This window comes from Theobroma cacao, chromosome 6 (assembly GCF_053813885.1).
Source record: "Theobroma cacao isolate CCN51 chromosome 6, ASM5381388v1, whole genome shotgun sequence".
NCBI lineage: Eukaryota > Viridiplantae > Streptophyta > Magnoliopsida > Malvales > Malvaceae > Theobroma > Theobroma cacao.
The window spans coordinates 4,517,236-4,537,669 of NC_142644.1; the positions used below are offsets into that span (position 1 = coordinate 4,517,236).

Here is a 20,434-nt window from a genome sequence, read left to right on the forward strand (position 1 = left end):
ATTCTTTGCTCCCTTTATAGTGTTCACGATTTAAAAAATGAAAAAGTACCATCGTGATAGCCACATCACTTGGCAAAGTTAATTTTGATTTTTTAATTACTCCTTTTTTCTAGTTTTATTTGTATTATAACTGTAATATATGATCTCTTCCATGTTACGTAATACCCAACAAGAAGTTTCATTTTCATGGGGTGAGCAGCAACAACATGCCTACAAGAAAATCAAGGGTATTCTTGCTTCTTTCATGACAATGACCATGCCAAACCAAGGGAAACCGATGATGTTATGCCTCACTACAACTCCATACTCAATTAGTGCTTTACTTATTCAAGAAGTGGAGGAGCAAGAACAACTTGTGTATTACCTGAGTAGATGTTTACATGGAGTGAATTAAAATACCCACCAATGGAGAAGTATTGTATTGCGTTGATGTATGCAACTCAAAAGCTTTACCATTACTTCTTGGCTCACAAACTTATAGTAAACAAGGCAGATCCCATCTAATTCTTGATTTCTTGGCTAGCCATATTTAGGAGAATAGCAAGGTGGCTTCTCTTACTTAGAGAGTTTGACATTTCGGTTATGCAACCCAAGGCGATCAAGTCTCAAACTCTTTCATATTTATTTACGCCTTTTCCATCTCAATTTAAAGAAGTAATACCTGATTCTATCCTAAAAGAACTCCACGAGGTATGCTCTGTCAACACATAAGAAGAATGGGATTTGTATTTTGATGATTTTTCCACTACGTTTAGTAGAGGTGATAGGATATTCTTAATTCCCCAAAGAGAAATTCACTCGATAAGTGAGTCATCTTCCAATTCTCAAACAGTCAAGCTCATTCAGAGGAGATGGACAAGGTAGACGTACCAAGTAGAGAAGAAGATATTTTCAATCTAAAAATAGAGCTTCATGTTCTACAGTCTAGAACAAGAACTCTTTCTTTTGCCTTCAAGTTGGATTTCCCCTGCACCAACAATGAAGTACAGTATAAAGCATTGATTCTAAAGCTGTGCGCAACCATTATTATCGAAGTCAATAGCTTGTGATTTTTCAAGATATGATTTTTTAATGTAAGCACATGAGAAATGATAAAAGCAATAAATTCTACACTCATGAGCAAGATCTCATTTACAAATTTTATCATTGTAAGCATATATGGGAAATTATAAAATCAATATGGGTGCCATGTTTGAAAACAAATAAATTTGAGCATTTAAGAGAATATTTTCCATTTTTTAGTAAGTTTTGCAATTTCAAGAACATAATTTTCTACCAAACGATCATAAAAGTGTTCATAATGCATGTTTTGAGGTATCAATTTACAAATTACTAACAAGATTCTCATTAAGCACACACACGCACACACACACACACACACACACACACACACACACACATATATATATATATATATTTAAAGCTTATTTATAAATTTATGCCTCTAACATGCTTAAGCTTGCTCAAATTTCATTATAATGCATGTATATGATGTATGAAATGTGCAACAACCATGTTAAACAACATTTAAGCATAATAAGCTTCAAATTTAATACTTTTTAATATTTTTCAACATATAGATAAAAATGCCCTTGAGGTCATTCAAGCATTCATTTGCAACAAAAGCATATCATAATAACATTTTCAACATTAGGTACACTTGTTTAAGTTTTATATCATTGAAATCATAGTGATCGTAAGCATTGCAAAAGATTTGTTCATTTGCTTAAAATGTCATCAATGTCAATTTTTCACACTCATGATCATGCTTAAGAAAACATTTTCAATCTATTTCACAAATCATAAGAGAAATGCTAAGCAAAAAAGAATTTATACAATTCACTTATCAAATCAATTTGTTCAACCATGATGTATTATCAAAGGCAAAGAGTTTACAAATCAATTTCAATCAAAGAAAACAAAAAGGTTTTGCAAGAAAATCATTTAATCTCTCTTTTAAAAAAAATTTACACTTCGAACATACAAGAATTAAGTTGGACATGCTTTGTATACAATCGTGAGCTCAACGTCACTCAATTTTGTTTATTTATGTTTTAAATTATTTATGAAATGTGTTATGAGCATAATGAATCAAATTTGTGCATGTCAAGGGTCATTTTTAAATATCTCACAATCATGTATCAAAAATACCCTTATGACCATTCAAACTTGAAAGCACACTTGCACATCCAACAATATGAAGTTAATAATTATTTTCATCATACAAAAAATTACTTAATTCATAAATCATCATAAACTCAAGGATGACAAACATTACTCATATACACTTGTTTTTGTTTTAGAAGTACTAGTTCAAGTAGTCAAAACTTATCAAGCTCATTATTAATCATCTTGAGCTATTTAAGTATGTTTTAAATTGTAAATCAAGATTGTTCAAATGATTAAATTATCTTAGACACAAGGAGATAAAAAAGTCAACTTTGAAAACTCAATTTTTCTTGTTTATATTAGTAGCATAGGTAATTATGTAAATCAATATTTTAATCATATTAGCCACTTCACATGTCATTAAGATCAAACCTTTTATGCTAAAAAACCATTTTTCCTCAAACACAATAATATGAAATCATTTTCACAAAGCATGAGGAAATTATATCTAATCAATTTTTCACCATCAATAAAACTCAAATCAATCGGAAAAATAAAGCAAGTTTCCAAAAAATAAGCATAATGATGTATTCAAGATTAAACATAAGCACATACTCAATCTTTAGGCTTATGTTTTCTTCAAGATTATGCAATTTATAACATGTATCATGTTTAAATCAATTTTGTATAATTAAGATTTATCAATAAACCTCAAAAGAGAGTAGACAAAAAATTATGCATTTAGTATTCAAGCAAGATAGGCAATTAAATTCTAAATAAAAAAAGTAACTATCTTGAGAAACCAAGCTAAATCAATGCAATTCAAGAAAATAAGAGCAAATAATTAACCAAATGATTAACTTTTGGTGTAGAAATCACCCATTTTTCATTATGTGTCTAAAAAGCATTCAATCTTCAAGAGTTTGTTCCTTTTTACTGTAGCATACCTACAAGAAATATTTTTCATTTGATCTTTGGCATCCAAATTGATTTGGATCCTTTATAGTTAGTTGCATCAAGTGCCTTTTAGAACCCACACTTATCTAATTCTATTGGATAAGTGTTTTCTAAATAGGTAAGTGCATGAATAATGACCATAAAATGAACAATGATTGCATTTGGTCAATTTAGAAAACGAGGGATTCATGAAAACTTTTTGTTTTTCATTTGCCAAATCTTCAAGCTTCATTTTCACATTAAGATTCTCCATTTTTAAGACATCAATTTTCTTTGGCAAGACTCAAAATTAATTGTCTATTTTTTATTTTCATTTTCCAAATCATCTTTTGCCTTCAACAAAAATTCATTTTCAACACTAAGTTTTGAAATCATTTTCCTGTATTTCAAATTCATTTTCTCAAACTCATAAGTTAGTTATTCAAAAGCATTTTGCAATTCACTAAATGAATATGAAATGGGTTCACAAAGTGAGGTATCTACCTTAAGCCCTTTAAGAGCCATGAGACATGGTTCAAATTGGATTGGAGATTGAATTTGACTTGATTCTTTATCTCTAATTGCCTTGCCACATGTTAAGCATCGACTTTCACAAGGCCTTTCTTCCAATTCTTCTTCCTTCTTTGTTTCGCCGTACAACTCTTCTAATTTTTCTCAATTCTTTTTGTCACTTTCACACTTCGAAACTCTCTTGTAATCATTATCATCAAGCGCACAAAGAAGATAGCCCTAGCATTAAGTTGTACCATATTTATGTCACTTGTATCCCACACTTTTTCTTCCTTAGTTGGCTTGTATGGACCATCAACAATTGTCCATCAAACTTTATAATGATTAGCTAGAATAAAGAACTTCATTTTTTTCTTCCAATAAACGTAGTTATCATCGTTAAACTGAAAAGGCTCCACAAGTGATTACCCTTCACCAAGAATTGTTGCAATAGAGTTCATGGCCATGTCTTGCAGCTAACAAGGATCAGTCAAAGACTTTTAAACCTACAAAATTGAGTCCAAGCTCTAATACCAATTGTTAGGAATGTTAGCTCAATAATAATGAGGAAATATCCAAGAAATAGGTGAATTGGATTTATAAAAATTCTTTTAACAAATTAAACTTTTAATGAAAGCAAACCTGAAGACAAGTTTCTCAAATTTGTTTTTCATTTTAAAGCATAGCAAAGGAAATTTAATAAGCAACTTAGCGAACAGACAAGTTGACAACAAATTTTCCAAACTCTTCAAAGTAAAAGGCACAAGTGTAAAAGTGAGAAAAAAGTAAGTTGTAGACAAATTTCTAAAACTTCTTCAAGATGAAATGCATAAGTTCAAGGAGTAAACAGTAGAGAGAAAAACACAAAAAATTTATAAAGGTTCGGCCCTCTTTATAAGTGCATATGTCTTTTCCTTTAGTAAGCTAAGGAGTTTCAAATCCATTATTAAAAATACTTTTGAAAGCTCAAGCATAACCTTTACAATGCCTTCAAGGATCAAGTATATCCTCTCAATATAATGCCTCTTATGAATTAAGCACAACCTTTCAACACAATACTTTTTATGCATAAAGCTTAACACTTGTAACACTACCTTTTGGAGGTTAAGGTATAACATTTTTCTCTTTTACAAGATTGAAGCAAATGTATCTCTTGAAGGTGAATTTTACTAAGTAAGTACAAAGTTGGAAGAGTATGATAATGATAAAGATGATTACAAAAGATGAGAATGAAGGCATAAAGGAATTATAGCATAATAAAGAGTTAAAAGCTTGGTGGAAGAATTGAATTTGCTTGCTCTAGCTTGGTTTCTTTCTTTTTTTCTTCTTTTTCTTCATAAGGTTTGATTCGTATTTAAATGATGTATTTTTTTCACTCTCTTAACCTTGTAAATGTGTTAAAAAAGTCTTTTTTATAGTTGGAGAAACTTTAGAGCTGTTGGAGAAAGTTTGATGAAGAAATAGTCATTTTTCTTTTAAATTTTATGTCTAACGGTCACTATCTATCAATAGTTCATATGTATCTTTTGATAGATACTAGGTAGACCACAACTATCAATAGATGTGAAACATCTATCGATAGATGAAGAACATCTATCGATAGATGAAGAACATCTATAGATAGATAAGAAACAAAAAGCTCTTTGAAGATTCTTTTGAGTAAATTTTTGCTTAACATGCATTAGCCTCTTTACTTGATGAACCTATCTTGGAAATCAAGCACTTTAACATCTCAAGAATAAGTGTTAGAGAGATTATAAAGCTCATTTAAACAAATTTAACACTCATACACCTAAATCAAGCTTGTAAACTTTCAAGGATCACTCAAATAATGTTCAAACAATTTTGAAACTTTTTCATATGGAAATATTTACGATCTTCAAAACTTATGTAAACAAGTTTAAAATATGTCAAACAAGTTCAAAAACTCACTTAAACAATTTCAAAAATAATTCAAATAAGTTCAAAGATCATTCAAGTAATTTTGATCATCTTTCACATGGAAACACTTAAGTACTTCAAAAGCACATTCAAACACATCTTGATCATCTTTCATATGGAAGTTTTTAACATTAATAAATTAAGTTCAAAAACACATTCAAACAACTTCAAAAATCATTCAAACAAGTTCAAGGATCACTTAGATATGTTCAAAGACCATTGAAGTAATTTTGACCATTTTTGTCATTTCAAAACTATAATTATTTTAAAGCTAATAAAGCAAACTATTGGGATGAGCCCTGCAGCCAATTGGGATTGGTTAAAGTTTGATTCCAATCATGCAATAATATTATTTATGTTGAATGATTAGAGGTTTTTCTTCATCAATAAGACATCAATTATAATGAGTTATAAGTCTAATTGGATGAAGTCCATAAGATTAATATGCCATGCAAAAGAACTATAATGGGTTGCAGTTATGAAATCCCTATGCATCAAAACATAATCTCAAAATGTTCTTAGTCAATGTATCATTGAAACTGAACATCAATGTTGCTTAGAGATTGGTATATTTTATGTTTCTCAATTTGGAAGTAAACAATCTATCTCATAGATTAAAATATAGAGATACTTGGCACTAGAATAGAGGTGCTTGCCTAAAATAGCAAGTTTACTGAACATAACCTACCATGAGAAGTGCATTTAGTAATATACTCTAGTGTCTATGCAAAACTTCTCATGTGTCAGTCATGTAAATACTCCATAGACTTGAGACACTAGGTTATCTTATTTGTGGAGTGCTATGCTTTAATTTCATCCCTACAAGTGCCTATCCAAAGACACCTAAACAAGATGCTTTTGGATGTCATATGAAGCATGTGAAGGCAAATGAGTCGTCAAGATAGGAAGTCACGCTTCCCAAACTTCTAAATATGTTGGACACGACAGAAAGGTCCATAAAGAAATAAAAGGGATCATTGCTTCTTGTTTCTTCTTCAAAGGCTCATATGAAGCAATAGAAAAAAAAGCCCAAATAGGGAATAAGGTAAAATCCCAAAATGAGAAGGCATTAACGTCTAAGGAAGGTGTTAAAAAGGACAAAAAGATTGATATTTGCCATCATTATGACAAACTTGGGCATTGAAGGAGGAACTACAAGGAGTACCTAACTATTGTGAGCAAGAAAAATAAGCTTATTAAAGTTTTTAATTCAGGTACTATTTGCTAAATAATTCCACTTTATATATTAAAGGTGATACCTCAAAGTTGGTTCTCATATGTTTGAAATATTACAAGGACCAAAGATAAAGATGAGTAAGATCTGGGCCGAGGAGTGGACCACATGGATAAACTACCCAAAGCATTAAATGCTGCTTTAGATGGTTACACTCCTATTTATCTTGACATGTTGGATAATTTATTGGGATCTTTTTGAAGCATTAATTATGTTATTGCCATGGTAATGGCTAGTGAAACATTGGTCTTTAGCATTTGGATGAGGAAGCTGATATGTTTCAAGTTTGAATAATTATGTCATATTTAATTATCCATTCTTCATGTTTATCCTTGCAATAATATTTGATCAATTATGAATTTGTTCAATTGATCAAAAGGTTGAATATTGATTCATATAAAATGGGACTTTGTTAAGAACAAAACATAGAGATGAATGTTCAAGAAAGAAACCAACTTCATATTGCGATATGATTTGGTCCATTTCTCTCCAACATATAATGCCCATTATAATATTCCAAACCAATATGATTCCAAGCATACATTGAGATGTATATATATGTGTAACATCATGAAATATTCAAAAGAGTTTGAATATTACTCTCACAAAAGATCTTGGATTTAGTGAGAGCACATGATGACAATAAAAATAATGATTTAAAAGAAGCCAAATGGCATAATACAGAGCGACATATGCATATGACGCATACAATTAGTTTAGTTGGAATAGTTCCACGGAGCAAAAGGGACTATACGTGTATATAAATAAAGTCATATACATCCTATTAACAAGGGCTCTAATAGGAAGATATTCAAATCGTTAGTCCATGGAACTAATAAAGGGTTCGAAACATTGTTAATGTAATAATGAAGCCACACTACTAGAACCTGAGTCTCATTGGATCTAGATATAGTAATATAACATGATGTGATGCATAGACATCACGAAGATAAATAAAAGTAATTAACCACATTGAAAGGCACAAGTGAATCTACATGGATACACAATTGCTAAATAGATTGAATCCACATACAATGAGGTAGCAATTGGCTTTGTACTAATGGGAGATATTGGGATGAGCATTGCAACCAATTAGGATTGGTTAAGGCTTGGTTCCAATCATGCAACAATATCATTCACGTTGAATAATTAGAGGTTTTCCTTCATCAATAAGACATCAATTATAATGAGTTATAAGTCTAATTGGATGAATTCTATGAGATTAATATGCCTTGCAAGGAAATTGTAATGGGTTGCAGTTATGAGATCCCTATGTAACAAAGCATATACTCAAAATGTTCCTAGTTAATGTATCATTGAGACTAGACATCAATGATGCTTATAGACTGGTATGTTCTATGTTTTTTACTTTGGAAGTAAACAATCAATCTTATAGATTGAAGTATAAAGATACTTGGAACTAAAATATAAGTGTCTGCCTAAGAGAGCAAGTATATTAAACATGACCTGCTATGAGAAGTACACTTGGCAATACATGCTACTGTCTATGCAACACTTCTCATGTGTCAGTTGTGTAAATACTCTCTAAATTTGAGACACCAAGTTATCTTATATGTGGAGTGCTGTACTTTAATATCATCCCTACAAGTGCCTAACCAAGGATGCCTAAACAGGATACTTTGGGTAAACAAGTTACTTGGCAAGGTAACTTTCTGAATAATAATTAATTTTATGTTTTTATGTGTTAAATATCACTAGGGTGATCTATAGGCGGAAGTATGTTTTAGTTGTTTAGTTTTAAAGTTTTAATTTTCTTTCCGTTGCGTATTTTTTAGCATGTCGTCCATAACCAAACCCATCACTAACAACCCTACATCAACTTCTTTCAAAATGTAGTTCTTTCAACAAATTTCCAAGACACAAGATAATTGAAGAGAAGGACTCAATGTTTTTTCCTTAGAAGGAATGAATGAATTATTTTGAGTATCATTTGCGAGATGTCCAATGAAATAAGTTCATGCCAAAAGTAGTGAAGAACATGAAAAGGGGAAGAAGCTATATCAGAAATGGTTGGATCTTGGATACTATTGGCTTACCATGGAAACGGATGTGATTAATTACGCAAGGAAATGCCATGAATGTCAATTCCATGGAAACACCATACATGCTCTAGTTGTAGTACTCTACCATTTCTTAACTTGTATTCCTCACATCTTGTTACAAATCACTTAACATTTCAAGGACTACTCTAATCTTTCTCTTTGCCACCTCTAGTGCATCTTAGTTTACTTGTTACAACAAGTCCTCTCTTCTTACCAGAAGAACCCTTTTATAATTGGTGACAAAGACAACAACAAAACTGACAAAAAAAGTTAAAAAATCTTTATAAAAAAAAAAGAGCCTTGTTAACTAATTATCAATCATATTCCCTAAGTAACCACCGTCACCTTCTGCCATTCTCCATCCTTCACTGTCACTCATTTACCACCACTTAAAATCATCCTTAAAAATCCTTAAAACTAATTACTATGACACTCTCAATTTATAAGTAAGGGTAAAACGGTAAAAACTTGCTTATTGAGCTTAGGAAACCTACATAATTAGAATGAGTAGTGAGATATCTCATTGAAAAAATATGTTTTGAAAGATTATGAGTTAAATGGGACACGAGAGGAGGAATGGAGTTGAAAATGATAAGTTTTGGGAAGAAAAATTATGTTCTGTTGCAAAAGTATCGATACCTCAAGAACAAGTATTGATATTTAGAAGACAAAATGCCTCAGAAAGCATTCTGTGTCAAAAGTATCAATACTTAGAAGACATAATGCCTTGGGAAGTATTATGTGTGAAAAGTATCGAGATTTGAAGAGTAAGTATCGATACTTAGTGGTTAGGATACTATGGAGGAAGCATGCCATGTGGACAAATATTAATACTTATAAAAAAGTATCAATACTTGAGATGCTGAGAGCCGAAAAAAGAAAAAGAAAAATATAAAGGCCTTGGGTTGAACGCCCATTTTATTTTCTCTTCAACCTAAGGAACACTCAACTCCTTTCTCCTCAATTTCAATCAAGCTTGATTTAAGGGACTTAAGCTAACATTCTAAACCAATTGAGGTGAGTTTCTTAAGCCATTGCACTTCTACCGATTAGTTTTGAAATTTAATTCTCACACTAACGGTTTGTTTGGTAATCGTAAAATAACTTGTTGAAGGAAAATTTTTTATAGGTAAAATATCTTACTAAAAAAAATATTTTCTATTGTTTAAATAAACTGTCAAAAATATTTTTGTTATTTGGATCATCTTATAAAAAATATTTTTCACTATTCATTTTCAAAAAAAATATATCTTCAAAAAAAATTAAAAACATTATAATCTAAAAAAATAATACCTTATCAATTTAATTAAACTCAACAAATAGATTAAATTATGCAGTTAGTCCTTATAATTTGACAAAGTAGTAGATTTAGTCCTTATACAATAATTTATAAAAATTGAATCTTTGTTTTTTCTAAAATTAACAATGTCAGTCTCATTGTTAATAGTATTAAATTTTTTTGTTATTTAAGTTGACATGGTATTTTCTTATTGATGTGACGTTGACTATGACGATTTGTAAATGATGATGTGGTATTTTTTTTTTATCTATTTCACAACTTTAAATTATAGAACTCAAAAATTCTTTGTCTCACAATACCTTTTCCTAAATCCTAAAAATCTATTTGTATTTTTTATTTGTTTATTTTCAAATTATATTTAAAATCATTAGCTTATATTAGATAATTCCAGCTCTGCACTTATAAGATCTATATATGGTAATGTTTAGCTATGCCATGTTGGCACTACTATTACATCATTTGTGTAAATGATGATCGTTGTCATGTAATCAAATTTAACGTCATATCAACAAAAAAAATACCACATTAATACAACCAATCTCTATATCAATATAGATAATAGAAATTTTTAACATATTATATTGATATTATCAATTTTAAAAAGTATAAGGACTCAATTTGTATAAATTATTATATAAAGACTAAATCCACCATTTTGATAGTGTATGGAGACTAATTGTATAATTTGATCCAACAAATATTATCCAAATACAATAGAAAAATGAGGAAAGATTACTCAAATTGCATACATATTAAGCCTACAATCTGCATAATACGTATTTAAGAAAGCAACAAACCATTGCAAATAAGATAGAACATAAAAACATACTACGTGACAGTTGACATAGCATTGAATTGACGATTATTACTTTATCGTTAATAAGAAGACTTAAAATAAAAGTACATGAATTTAATTGAATGTGATAAAAGTATAAAAGCTTAATTGACTTTTTTTTATATAATTTAGAAAATTATTTGAGTATTATCATTATTTTTTTATTTTGTTAAATTAAATTTTTATATTTTATTTTAAGTTAAATAAACTTTTATAATTAATGATGGACTACTTATTATTAGTTAAAATGTCATTTTGAAATTGTATGTCACATGACATGCTGACACTTCATAATTAATGATGTCAACACCACGATAGCGTCATATCAATAGCATGTGAGTGTAAAAATGATAATTAATATTTTAATTAATGATAAATAATCAATAATTAATTATAAAAATTTATTTAAATAAAAGTAAAAATATAAAGATTTAATTAAACTCAATAACAAAATAAAAATTTATTTAAAATTTTTTAAATAGTTTTAAGACTTAAATATAATAGGGATGGATGGTTTGATACAATCATTTTCGTGAAGGATGATTATTGCAATTTCGAACTTGAGGCGCCAAAAAAATTACACCCCGTCCCGTTGCCATTTTGCTAATATTTATCTATCTTAAAATATATAAATAAATAAAATAAAATCCTTACTGTGACACGTGGCCGAAGTTCGTTATCATCTAATCCATTTTAGACAATTTTCCGTCCCCCCACTTCTTCTCTTTCAGCAAAACCAGCTGAGCTCCAATGGCCATGACTTTCATGGCCTTGTCTTTCTCTTCACCTCTCTCTATCTATCCGCCTCGCCCCGCTTTCATTCCTCTTCATCTCCCTTCTCATCATTTTCCCACTCTCTCTCCAAAACATAGGATAAGTATCCAATGCGCAACCAGAGACAACACAGAAGCAAACCCACCCGCAGCATCCACCCAGAGCTATGATCCGAAGAAAGGAGTGCCGCTTTATAAGCCTAAGTCATACGATGTTCTTGTAACCGACGCTGCTAACTCTCTCGCTTTTGCTCTTCAAGATGGCAAAACCCGCCTCGAGATTGATTTCCCGTATGTTATTCTATACTTCTCTTTTTTATTTTTTTTATTTCTTTTGGGGGTATTTTGAGGCCTACATAATCTTTTTCTTGATGCCCATCTCCCCTTTAGTTATGAAAAGCTATTCCATTTTCTCTGATTTTATGACAAGCTTTGCCAATTTATGTTCACCAAATTTGCTGGCCAAAGTTATTTAGGCTGTTGTTTTGCTTTGTACTTCATTCTATGCCCCCATTGTTTCCTAAAATTTAATGCAAAAAAAAAAAAGTTATAATTGATTGAAAATGAGTAACGTAATTAATTGTTATATATAAAACTAAAATCTACATTTTTAATTTCTAAAAGTTTCAAAAATATTGTTTGCTTCTGTATCCAAACGTGTTTTTTGCTTCGGAAACTAGTAGAAGTATCAAGTAAATCATAGCATTTCGATTTGTGATTGACTTTAGGAGTTTTGTTCCTGTAATTTCAATGTCGTGGTTCGCAATTGTTAGGGAAATAGGCAAACCTTGAGCTCATGCTCATGGGAGCACATTAAAAGTCCCATAGATACATGTTGCTCACCATTTGAATCTAAAAGTAAAAACTAATAGGTTCTGGGGTACTTCATGTATATATGCCACTTTTACATTCTACTCTTGGGAGGACACTAGAGGGGCTCAAAGAATGCGGTATCACCAGAGTTGTCACACTCAAATGGAAATGGCTTTGATATCACTTTTTTAGAATGCCGACTCAAGCAAGTCAATATGATAACAAATAAATTCGCTAGAATGATAACCAAACATGCTTAATAAATAATACATGATAACTAACAGCCAACAAGAACACTAGATTTTATGTGTTTTGGCACTAGGTCTAAATCCACAGGCAGAGACAATGAGATATACGGGTGTTTCAAAACCCAAACCATACCCAAAGGCACTACACACCATAAAACCTGAAAGCCAAACTCTCAAACCCCTTAATTCCCTTTACTTACCAAAGGAACCAAGAAAGCTCACTTCATTTTCGCTCAAATTGCAATCCCAAAATTACCAGTTTTTTTTATCTTTACAACCTTTCTTTTCCAATCCCATAATGTCCTTTGTTTTTTTCTCAAAGTGCCCTTACGGCAAAGAAACATAAATCAAGGGAGTATGGGCATGAGAGAATTTTTGGGGAGACAACAAGGACAACTAATTAAAAGTGGCAGGCATTATTGAAGGCAATGGGGACAAAGCTTTAAGTCCAACAGGCTAAATTTTTTCAACCAATTCACGAAAAATCTGTACTTAGCTTGAGAAAGTTTCCTCCAAGCCAACTGTCACAGCAAAATTTCTCAAACATTGCTATAAAGGGTTCTTCCAAAAAAGAAAGCGTTAAGGTTTTCCTAGAAGTAGTTTTTGGGTTCTTCTGGAAGAGGCAGGGTTAGGGGTTCTTCTGGAAGAGGTAGTGTTCAGAAAAGGTGGTGTCGAGAGTTCTTTGGAAGAGGTACCGTTAAGGTTCTTATGGAATAGGCAGAGTTGCAAAGAAGTGAAACAGGATGGAGCAGACCCTGAAGTAATGAGTGTTATGGTAGGCGTTGGAACAAGATATAGGAAATATGAAATAGGAAGTAGGAAGGAATGAAGGAAGAGAGGAGGTAGGGAGAATTCTTGAGAAAGGATATGTGAACTTGCCAAAAGGTTGCAAATGAGTTGCCAAAGCCCCCCATGTGTATAGGCTGGAGGGTGTAATCAATGCAACCAATGAAAGGGTGCCAACTCATGAGCCATTAGAGTATTTTTTGATAAATGTTAAGGTTACTGGGGTTATTGTGAGTCTTATGACAGCTCATCTAAAAGCGAGCTAGAAAAAAAGAAGAAATGGGTAGCACTTGTGTGATTTAGGGAAAGGTTAAGGTGAAGAGCTCCTTAGTCACTTGTATGTTTGAGCCACCAAGCAAAGCTCTTTAGAACATCTCAAGAGCAGAAATAACCAAGAACCATGCCACTTGTTCCAGGGTTATTTTCACCATTCCGACCTTGTGTTCAATATGGTAGTGTGATACTTGTAAGACAACCTTACATAATATTGAGAAGATGATATATTAGTAGCCAAAATAAAATATCTACATTTGCATTGCCTCATCCTCTTGAACCAACATTGCACTCATCTTGGTGCTCCAAAGACTGGAGCTATTCTTTTCGGTGAATTTTCTTGACCTCACATTTGGCTTAGCAGATTTTGGTTACAGTGTGGCAGGTGCCATTGAGTATTGTCGGCACTACTATACTTTGTTGCTGTAGTAGTGTTATGTGTTTTGTGGTCTTTCTAGAGGTGCCATTAGTTGGAAGGCTATGTTGTGGTATATCATGGCCTTTGTCTATGACTGAGGTGGAAAATATGGTGGTAGTGAAGGTAGTGTAGGAAGCTTTGTGTTCTAAAGGTCAGATTAGCAGTTTGAGTTGCAACAGGGTTCTACTGTTGTATTTTGTAATAGCCAAAGTGCTGTTCATGGGAAGACCAAACACATAGTTGTTAAATATCACTTCATACGTGAACATGTATTGCTTTGTGATGGTGTGGTCAGTACTTTTTTTTTTGCTGTGAAGAGAATCCTGCTAGCATGTTGACGAAAGGTTATCCTTGCTTGCAAGTTCATCTAGCATGCGCTTGGTCATTATTTGCAGTTTGTGACAGCTGGGCATGTGTGGACGTGATGTAGTTTTGAGAAATTTGCTATAATGGTTAGCTAGAAGGAATTTTTCAAGCCAAAGTGGAGATTTGTTGTAAATTAACTGGAAAAGTTCAGTCTCTTGGAGTTAAAGCTCCCATCCCATCACCTTCTGCTCTGCCACTTCGAGTTAGTTGTCCTTGTCTCTCTTGAAATTCCCCTCATGCCCATAATATTTTGGTGCATTTTTTTTTTTTGCATTTTAAGGGCAATTTGTGAAAGAAAGGGAATTATGGGAATCAGAATAAAGAAAGCTGTGCAGATAAAAGGGGTAGTGATTTTTTGGATTGCAATTTGAGCTAGAAGGGAGAAGTGAGTGCCAAACCACATAAATCTTGGTGTTTTTGTTGGTTGTTATTTTTCATAATATTATTCTTGTGCATGTTTTGTTTTTCTTCTGGTGAATTTATTTCTTTCATGTTGACTTGCTCAGATCATTGCTCGAACAAAAATATTTGTTCATCATCAACTAAATTGTGTATTTCCATACAATTCTTTTGGTAATTTCTCTTTTTTCTGCAGTGAGACTTCTGGGGAGTATGTTAATAGACATTAGGCACTAGGCAGTTAGCTGGCTATAGTTTCATGCAAGTAAAGATGTTTCTCTTAACTTATAGAACTTACTGGTATGAAACTGCATGAAGGGGTTTTGTGGTGATTCCTGTAATTCTCATGTATGCTTATTTGAGTGGATTATCTATTTGCCTTTTTATTTACTAAAAATTTGGTCCATTTTGTGTTTTTCTGCCTTTTGCAGGCCCTTGCCAAGCAACATTTCTTCTTATAAGGTATCTCTTTCATTTTTACATTTCTATATGGCTAGTTAATGGCCCTTCATGATTTTTCTTGCTCATTTTTAAAATTTTACTGCAATTATTTCTTTGATGCTGTCTTTAGCATTGCATAGGATGTTGCTTTGTTAAACTTCATTTCTTGCATCTATTCATAATCTGTCCATTTGTTGAAACCAAAATATGGTATTATTAGCTTTGTTCTTGATGCAGTACATTCATGGATCATAATATATTGTATGATGATGATGATTATATCAAGCTGAAATGTTATTTTCTCTGAAACTAAGAGAAAGAAAAATAAAATCCTTACTACATAATTTTCTCTAATGTCTGAATATGTGAAGGGATCTTCAGATGAGTTCATTGATGCCAACATACAACTTGCCTTGGCTGTTGTCAGGAAACTCCAACAAAAAAGGGAAGCTCGAGCTTGCATAGTAAGAAGAGGCTTTCATTTGCAGAAATGTTCCTTTTTTTCATTCCGAAGATGAGCTTAATTTCTTACTGCCTTTTCAGGTGTTTCCTGATAAGCCAGAAAAACGCAGGGCCTCTCAGCTTTTCAAAACAGCTCTTGACTCGGTAATAAAATGACTTAGGCAAGATTACCTTCTATATTTGTTGCTATTCTGTCTAGGTGGGCTCTTTTCATAGTGAGGGTTTTGTTGTTTATCGTTCACTGAAGTGTATGGGACATCTCATTGGCCCATTGGCATCATAAGCATTTCAGTCCATAGATAGTTTTGAGGGATTTATTCGATTTGCTTTTATATCAATAAATACTGACGCTAATATTTAAAGATGTGATCTGTAGAAAACTAAAACCTGTTTATTGATCCAGTTACAGCTTTCACATACAGTCACTACATTCTTTACCCTCTTGCCCTAAAATCAAAATCCTTTACTGATACGCAGAGTTGCCTTTTGGACTTTAAAGTGATTTTAATTCTTGATTCTTCACTTTCAGATTGATGGTATATCTATAGGTTCCCTTGACGATGTCCCTAGTGGTGCTGTCACTACATTCTTCAAATCTATCAAGAACACTCTGGATTTTGATTTTCAAGATGAAAATGAAGGTTTGTTCCTGAAAATCCAGGTCTATGTGAGAATTTTCCTCGCCATCCTACTAATCAATGAACTGGGTTACTTCATAAGCTTCAAATATCCATCCTACCAAGCAATGAACTGGCTTACTTCATAAGCTTCAAATATTAATATTCTCTTGCCATTTTCCTACCTTCACACACAGAGAGATTGACTTTAACATTCTGCCATCTCTGGTGAATGCAGGTCGTTGGGAACCTAAGGAGCCACCAACTCTTTATATATTTATTAACTGTAGCACACGTGAACTTTCTGTTATAGAGAAGTATGTGGTATGTTCTTATACCGTATTCAGCCTTTAACCCTTTTCATGTGCCTATTTATTATCTAATTATACGTTGGTTCATGCTTGACCTTGAAACTGTTGGCTATTTCAAGTTAAGCTCTTCTGCTTTCTTGGGTCTGCAAATCCGATCAGTTTATATACTTGCATAAACATGTCAGGACACTGAGCATTTCAAACAAGAAAAAACTTGATGCCTTTCACCATGGGATATATTGATCAGTAAACTTAGTTCTAGGGGCATAACATATCAACACAAGATTGTGGGCGGTCTTGATCTGAAATTCTATTTGCAAATTATGAGAGCATTCCTGAATTTTATTGTGCTTAATATCAGAAGTTGGAAGAAGCTTGTAATAATTCTGACCAACTTTATGCTAAAAGTTAAATTAAATGATGGTTTTGTTTATCGTGATCTAAAATTCTTTTTGTAAATTATGAGAGCATTCCAGAAATTTACTGTGCTTAGTATCACAAAAAAATTGCCAAAAGTTTTTTTTAACCTTTCTGACCAACCTTTTGGCAGCTTTGTTTTCAGACTTCAACATCTAGTTGCAAGTGAATGCTCCTTTTTTCTTTAACCCCCCCACCTGCCTTCCTTTTTTCCTCTTCTCCTTTGTGTGACTGTGGTCTGAATATGCAGGAGATGTATGCCCTGTCAACCCCAACACTTCTATTCAATCTTGAACTTGACACTTTGCGGTATAAATTTTTCTACTTGTTCATCTTTTAATGATGATTCAATGATGAGTGAATTTACTTTTGACTGTCCAAGGCTGCTTATCTTTGCAGTGCTGACTTGGGTCTTCTGGGATTTCCTCCCAAAGATTTGCACTATCGATTTCTTTCTCAATTCATCCCAGCGTTCTATATACGAATCAGGGAGTACTCCAAGGTAGTTAATAGATAATCAGCCTACAGCTTTTTGCTCCATTGAGTTTTATTTCTGATACAGTTTTATAATGAACATTTTCTTTTCAAATATTGTAAGACAGTAGCAGTAGCACCTTTTGTTGTGAATTACAGTGGAGCGCTATTTCGCCAATATCCTGGTGCGCAAATAAACCTTCTTAGCATTTATGCCATTTTAACTGTTCTATTTTTGTTCCATCATAGAGTGAGTATAAAAGAATGATTGGAAAAAGTTATACAAATCAACTATAGGCAACTTAATTCTTTTTGTTTCTTTTGTAAAAGAAAACATATGCCACAACATCCTTTTCCCCTCTTCAGTAATAGTTCCTCAAGTTTCATGTTTATCAATTTGTACATTTCTGAATCCTCATTTCTCAGAATTTTGTTTATTGATAAATAGAAGGTACTAGGTTTATTATCTTTAAATATATTTTTGGGTTTGTAAATGATAGGAAATAATTCTTTTTCACAAACTTATATTGCATAGCAATTAGGACTGCCCCATTGTTTTGGTGGAACTTAACAGTCCATGTCCTGCTTGGATGCCTGCACCTCTCAAAATCAATAAGTTCTTTTTTTTATGGACTGCTCCACTACTTTGGTGGCACTAGTTATGTACTGCATTTTGCACTTGCTATCAAAATTCTCTGCTCCCCACCAAGTTAATTTGGTGTCAATAATCTTGAGAGTGGGAAAGCCTGAATGCAGATAGGATTGTAATGAGAGCAAGAGGTGTATTCCAAATGAGAAAGATTATGAGACATTTGAAAGAATAGATGTCAACTGTTTAGCATCAGCTGCTTGTTAAACCTTTTTCCATCCATTAAGGAACTGGAGGATCCATTTTAGAGCAAGTATTTTCTGCTGCTACCCAAATGAGTAAAATATAAAAAGTAAAAGAATAGAAGAGAAGTGTAAACTCTTATGTTAAATTCTGGGAATTATCTAACATTTAGAATGACCTATTCGACATGTAATTGAAAAATGACAAATTCAATGAGATCACTTTCCATTTAACTACCAAGTGGTCTTTGAACTAAGTTACACCAATCATACAGGGTTATGCCATCTATGCAAACAATTTTAATAGTGGGCATTATCTTTTTCCATACTGTTTTGCGTCTCTCCTTTAAATCCCCTGTTTTTGTCATTGTCAATGTGCAATATTTGACCTGAAAAAGGATGCATATTCCTTGGAATCAGATCTGGGATGGGACTACATGTAGTTTGCATATCTCCTCATCTAGCTCAGAATTTGTGCAGGACCTTGGCAGGTGATGCTTAAGCAATCAGATGGTTCTTATGCCTGTGTAGCTGAGAGTGCAACACGCTTCACTCTTGGAGAGGTATGTACCTTCTATAACGTTTCAGCTCCAGGTTGTTATCTCAGTTAAACATTCTATGCTTTTGGGCTTATTATTTGGTTTTTTCTAGACCAAGGAAGAACTGTTGAGGGTCCTTGGATTACAAGAGGAACAAGGAAGCCAACTAGAATTTCTTCGCAGAGGCTACAAGGTTTCATCTATTTTAATTTCTCTTATATATATATATTACTGAATATTATTTTGAGATTTTTAAATTAAATGCTCAAAGCAATATCCTCTATACCTCTCCGAACAAAGTTTCAGCCTTGTTTTTCCTTTCAATATTGCCTCTTCAGGTTGTAATGTTCCACTGAACTTGAGCTTCTTATTCTCAGAAATTAGGTTCACATCTTGCATGGGATTACTCAAAAACACACATATATTTTGGCAACATAGCGTTGATAGAAAGAACCTAGGGAAAACAGGTTGGAAATTAGGTTTCCTTTCCTGTAACCGAGTCATCTATTGTTGCAGACTTCCACTTGGTGGGAAGAGGATGTTGACTTGGAAGCATCTTCAGCATGGCGTAGTTGAGTAGCCGAAGGACAGTTAACCACAATGAGATGTCACCGTATATAGATGGTGAAGATGCTTGATATCTTCTTTCAAACTTTTTCTCTTATATTTCCCTGTAATTTATGCCCTTCTTTTACTCATGAGAATAAGTAAAAAGAAAATTCTTTTGCTTTCTTATAGTATTCTTGATTCCCTCTAGTGGAGAAGACATTAATGGGGGGAAGAGAACTGAAATTCAAGTTTGTTCATATGACTTATTGATAAAACATCAGTCTTATGTAAGGTTAAACTTAAATTCCTGTTAGTTTTTGCAGTGAACTGTTTCATGCCATGTTGAACTAGTCTTTCCTGTTCTAGCTTTTGAAATGTGGGCGACTAGAATTTGAAGGTTTAAATACTAACCATTCAATGTTTAATGTAAAAGTGGACAAATTGTATATATATTATTATTCATTTGAAAGGACAAAATTTTCCCTATAATTTTGTTTCAGTATTATTGTCTCAGTTGACTTGTTAATCTATTCATTTGATCGTAATGTTTTTATGTATGGATGAATTGAGTTATCTATGAATGGATTACATTATTAAATTTATTTAAGGTATAATGCTTGAAAAAACCTTTTGAATAATTAAAATAAAATTCAAATAATTTATTATTCTTTTGTTGCGTTCAATTAAGTTTATATATATTTATTATGGATCAAATAAACTTTTATAATTAATTATTATTAATTAAAATGTCCGTTATTATTTACTCATATGATGTTGACATGCCACTTG

The 20,434-nt window shown here is 32.4% G+C and overlaps 1 protein-coding gene across 6 annotated transcripts; it reads left to right on the forward strand.

Moving 5' to 3' along the window:
• Nucleotides 1-11,617: 11,617 nt before the first annotated feature.
• On the forward strand, nucleotides 11,618-19,958 carry LPA3 (Low PSII Accumulation 3). Of its 6 annotated transcripts, none has more exons than XM_018123852.2 (12): nucleotides 11,620-11,992; nucleotides 15,436-15,466; nucleotides 15,817-15,909; nucleotides 15,989-16,051; nucleotides 16,437-16,548; nucleotides 16,763-16,848; nucleotides 17,503-17,561; nucleotides 17,652-17,754; nucleotides 17,851-17,911; nucleotides 19,038-19,120; nucleotides 19,209-19,289; nucleotides 19,474-19,614. In XM_018123852.2, exons 1-12 carry the CDS (start codon nucleotides 11,679-11,681, stop codon nucleotides 19,552-19,554), a joined length of 1,167 nt encoding a protein of 388 aa, XP_017979341.2. In that variant the 5' UTR covers nucleotides 11,620-11,678; the 3' UTR covers nucleotides 19,555-19,614. The 6 variants fall into 6 exon arrangements, 3 of the variants coding, with proteins under 3 accessions (XP_088663814.1, XP_017979341.2, XP_007023441.3); XM_007023379.3 differs by having other exon boundaries at nucleotides 11,622-11,992; nucleotides 19,613-19,958; XR_016027178.1 differs by lacking the exon at nucleotides 19,474-19,614 and having other exon boundaries at nucleotides 11,618-11,992; nucleotides 16,763-16,841; nucleotides 17,855-17,911.
• Nucleotides 19,959-20,434: the final 476 nt, after the last annotated feature.

What these genes read in the sequence shown, in the direction of transcription:
- LPA3 (XM_018123852.2), top strand. Translation starts at nt 11,679, where the DNA reads ATGGCCATGACTTTCATGGCCTTGTCTTTCTCTTCACCTCTCTCTATC. An exon ending in CTTGAACTTGACACTTTGCG is followed by an intron (nt 17,562 to 17,651) that starts GTATAAATTTTT and finishes TTATCTTTGCAG; the next exon opens with TGCTGACTTGGGTCTTCTGG. An exon ending in GAATCAGGGAGTACTCCAAG is followed by an intron (nt 17,755 to 17,850) that starts GTAGTTAATAGA and finishes AAATATTGTAAG; the next exon opens with ACAGTAGCAGTAGCACCTTT.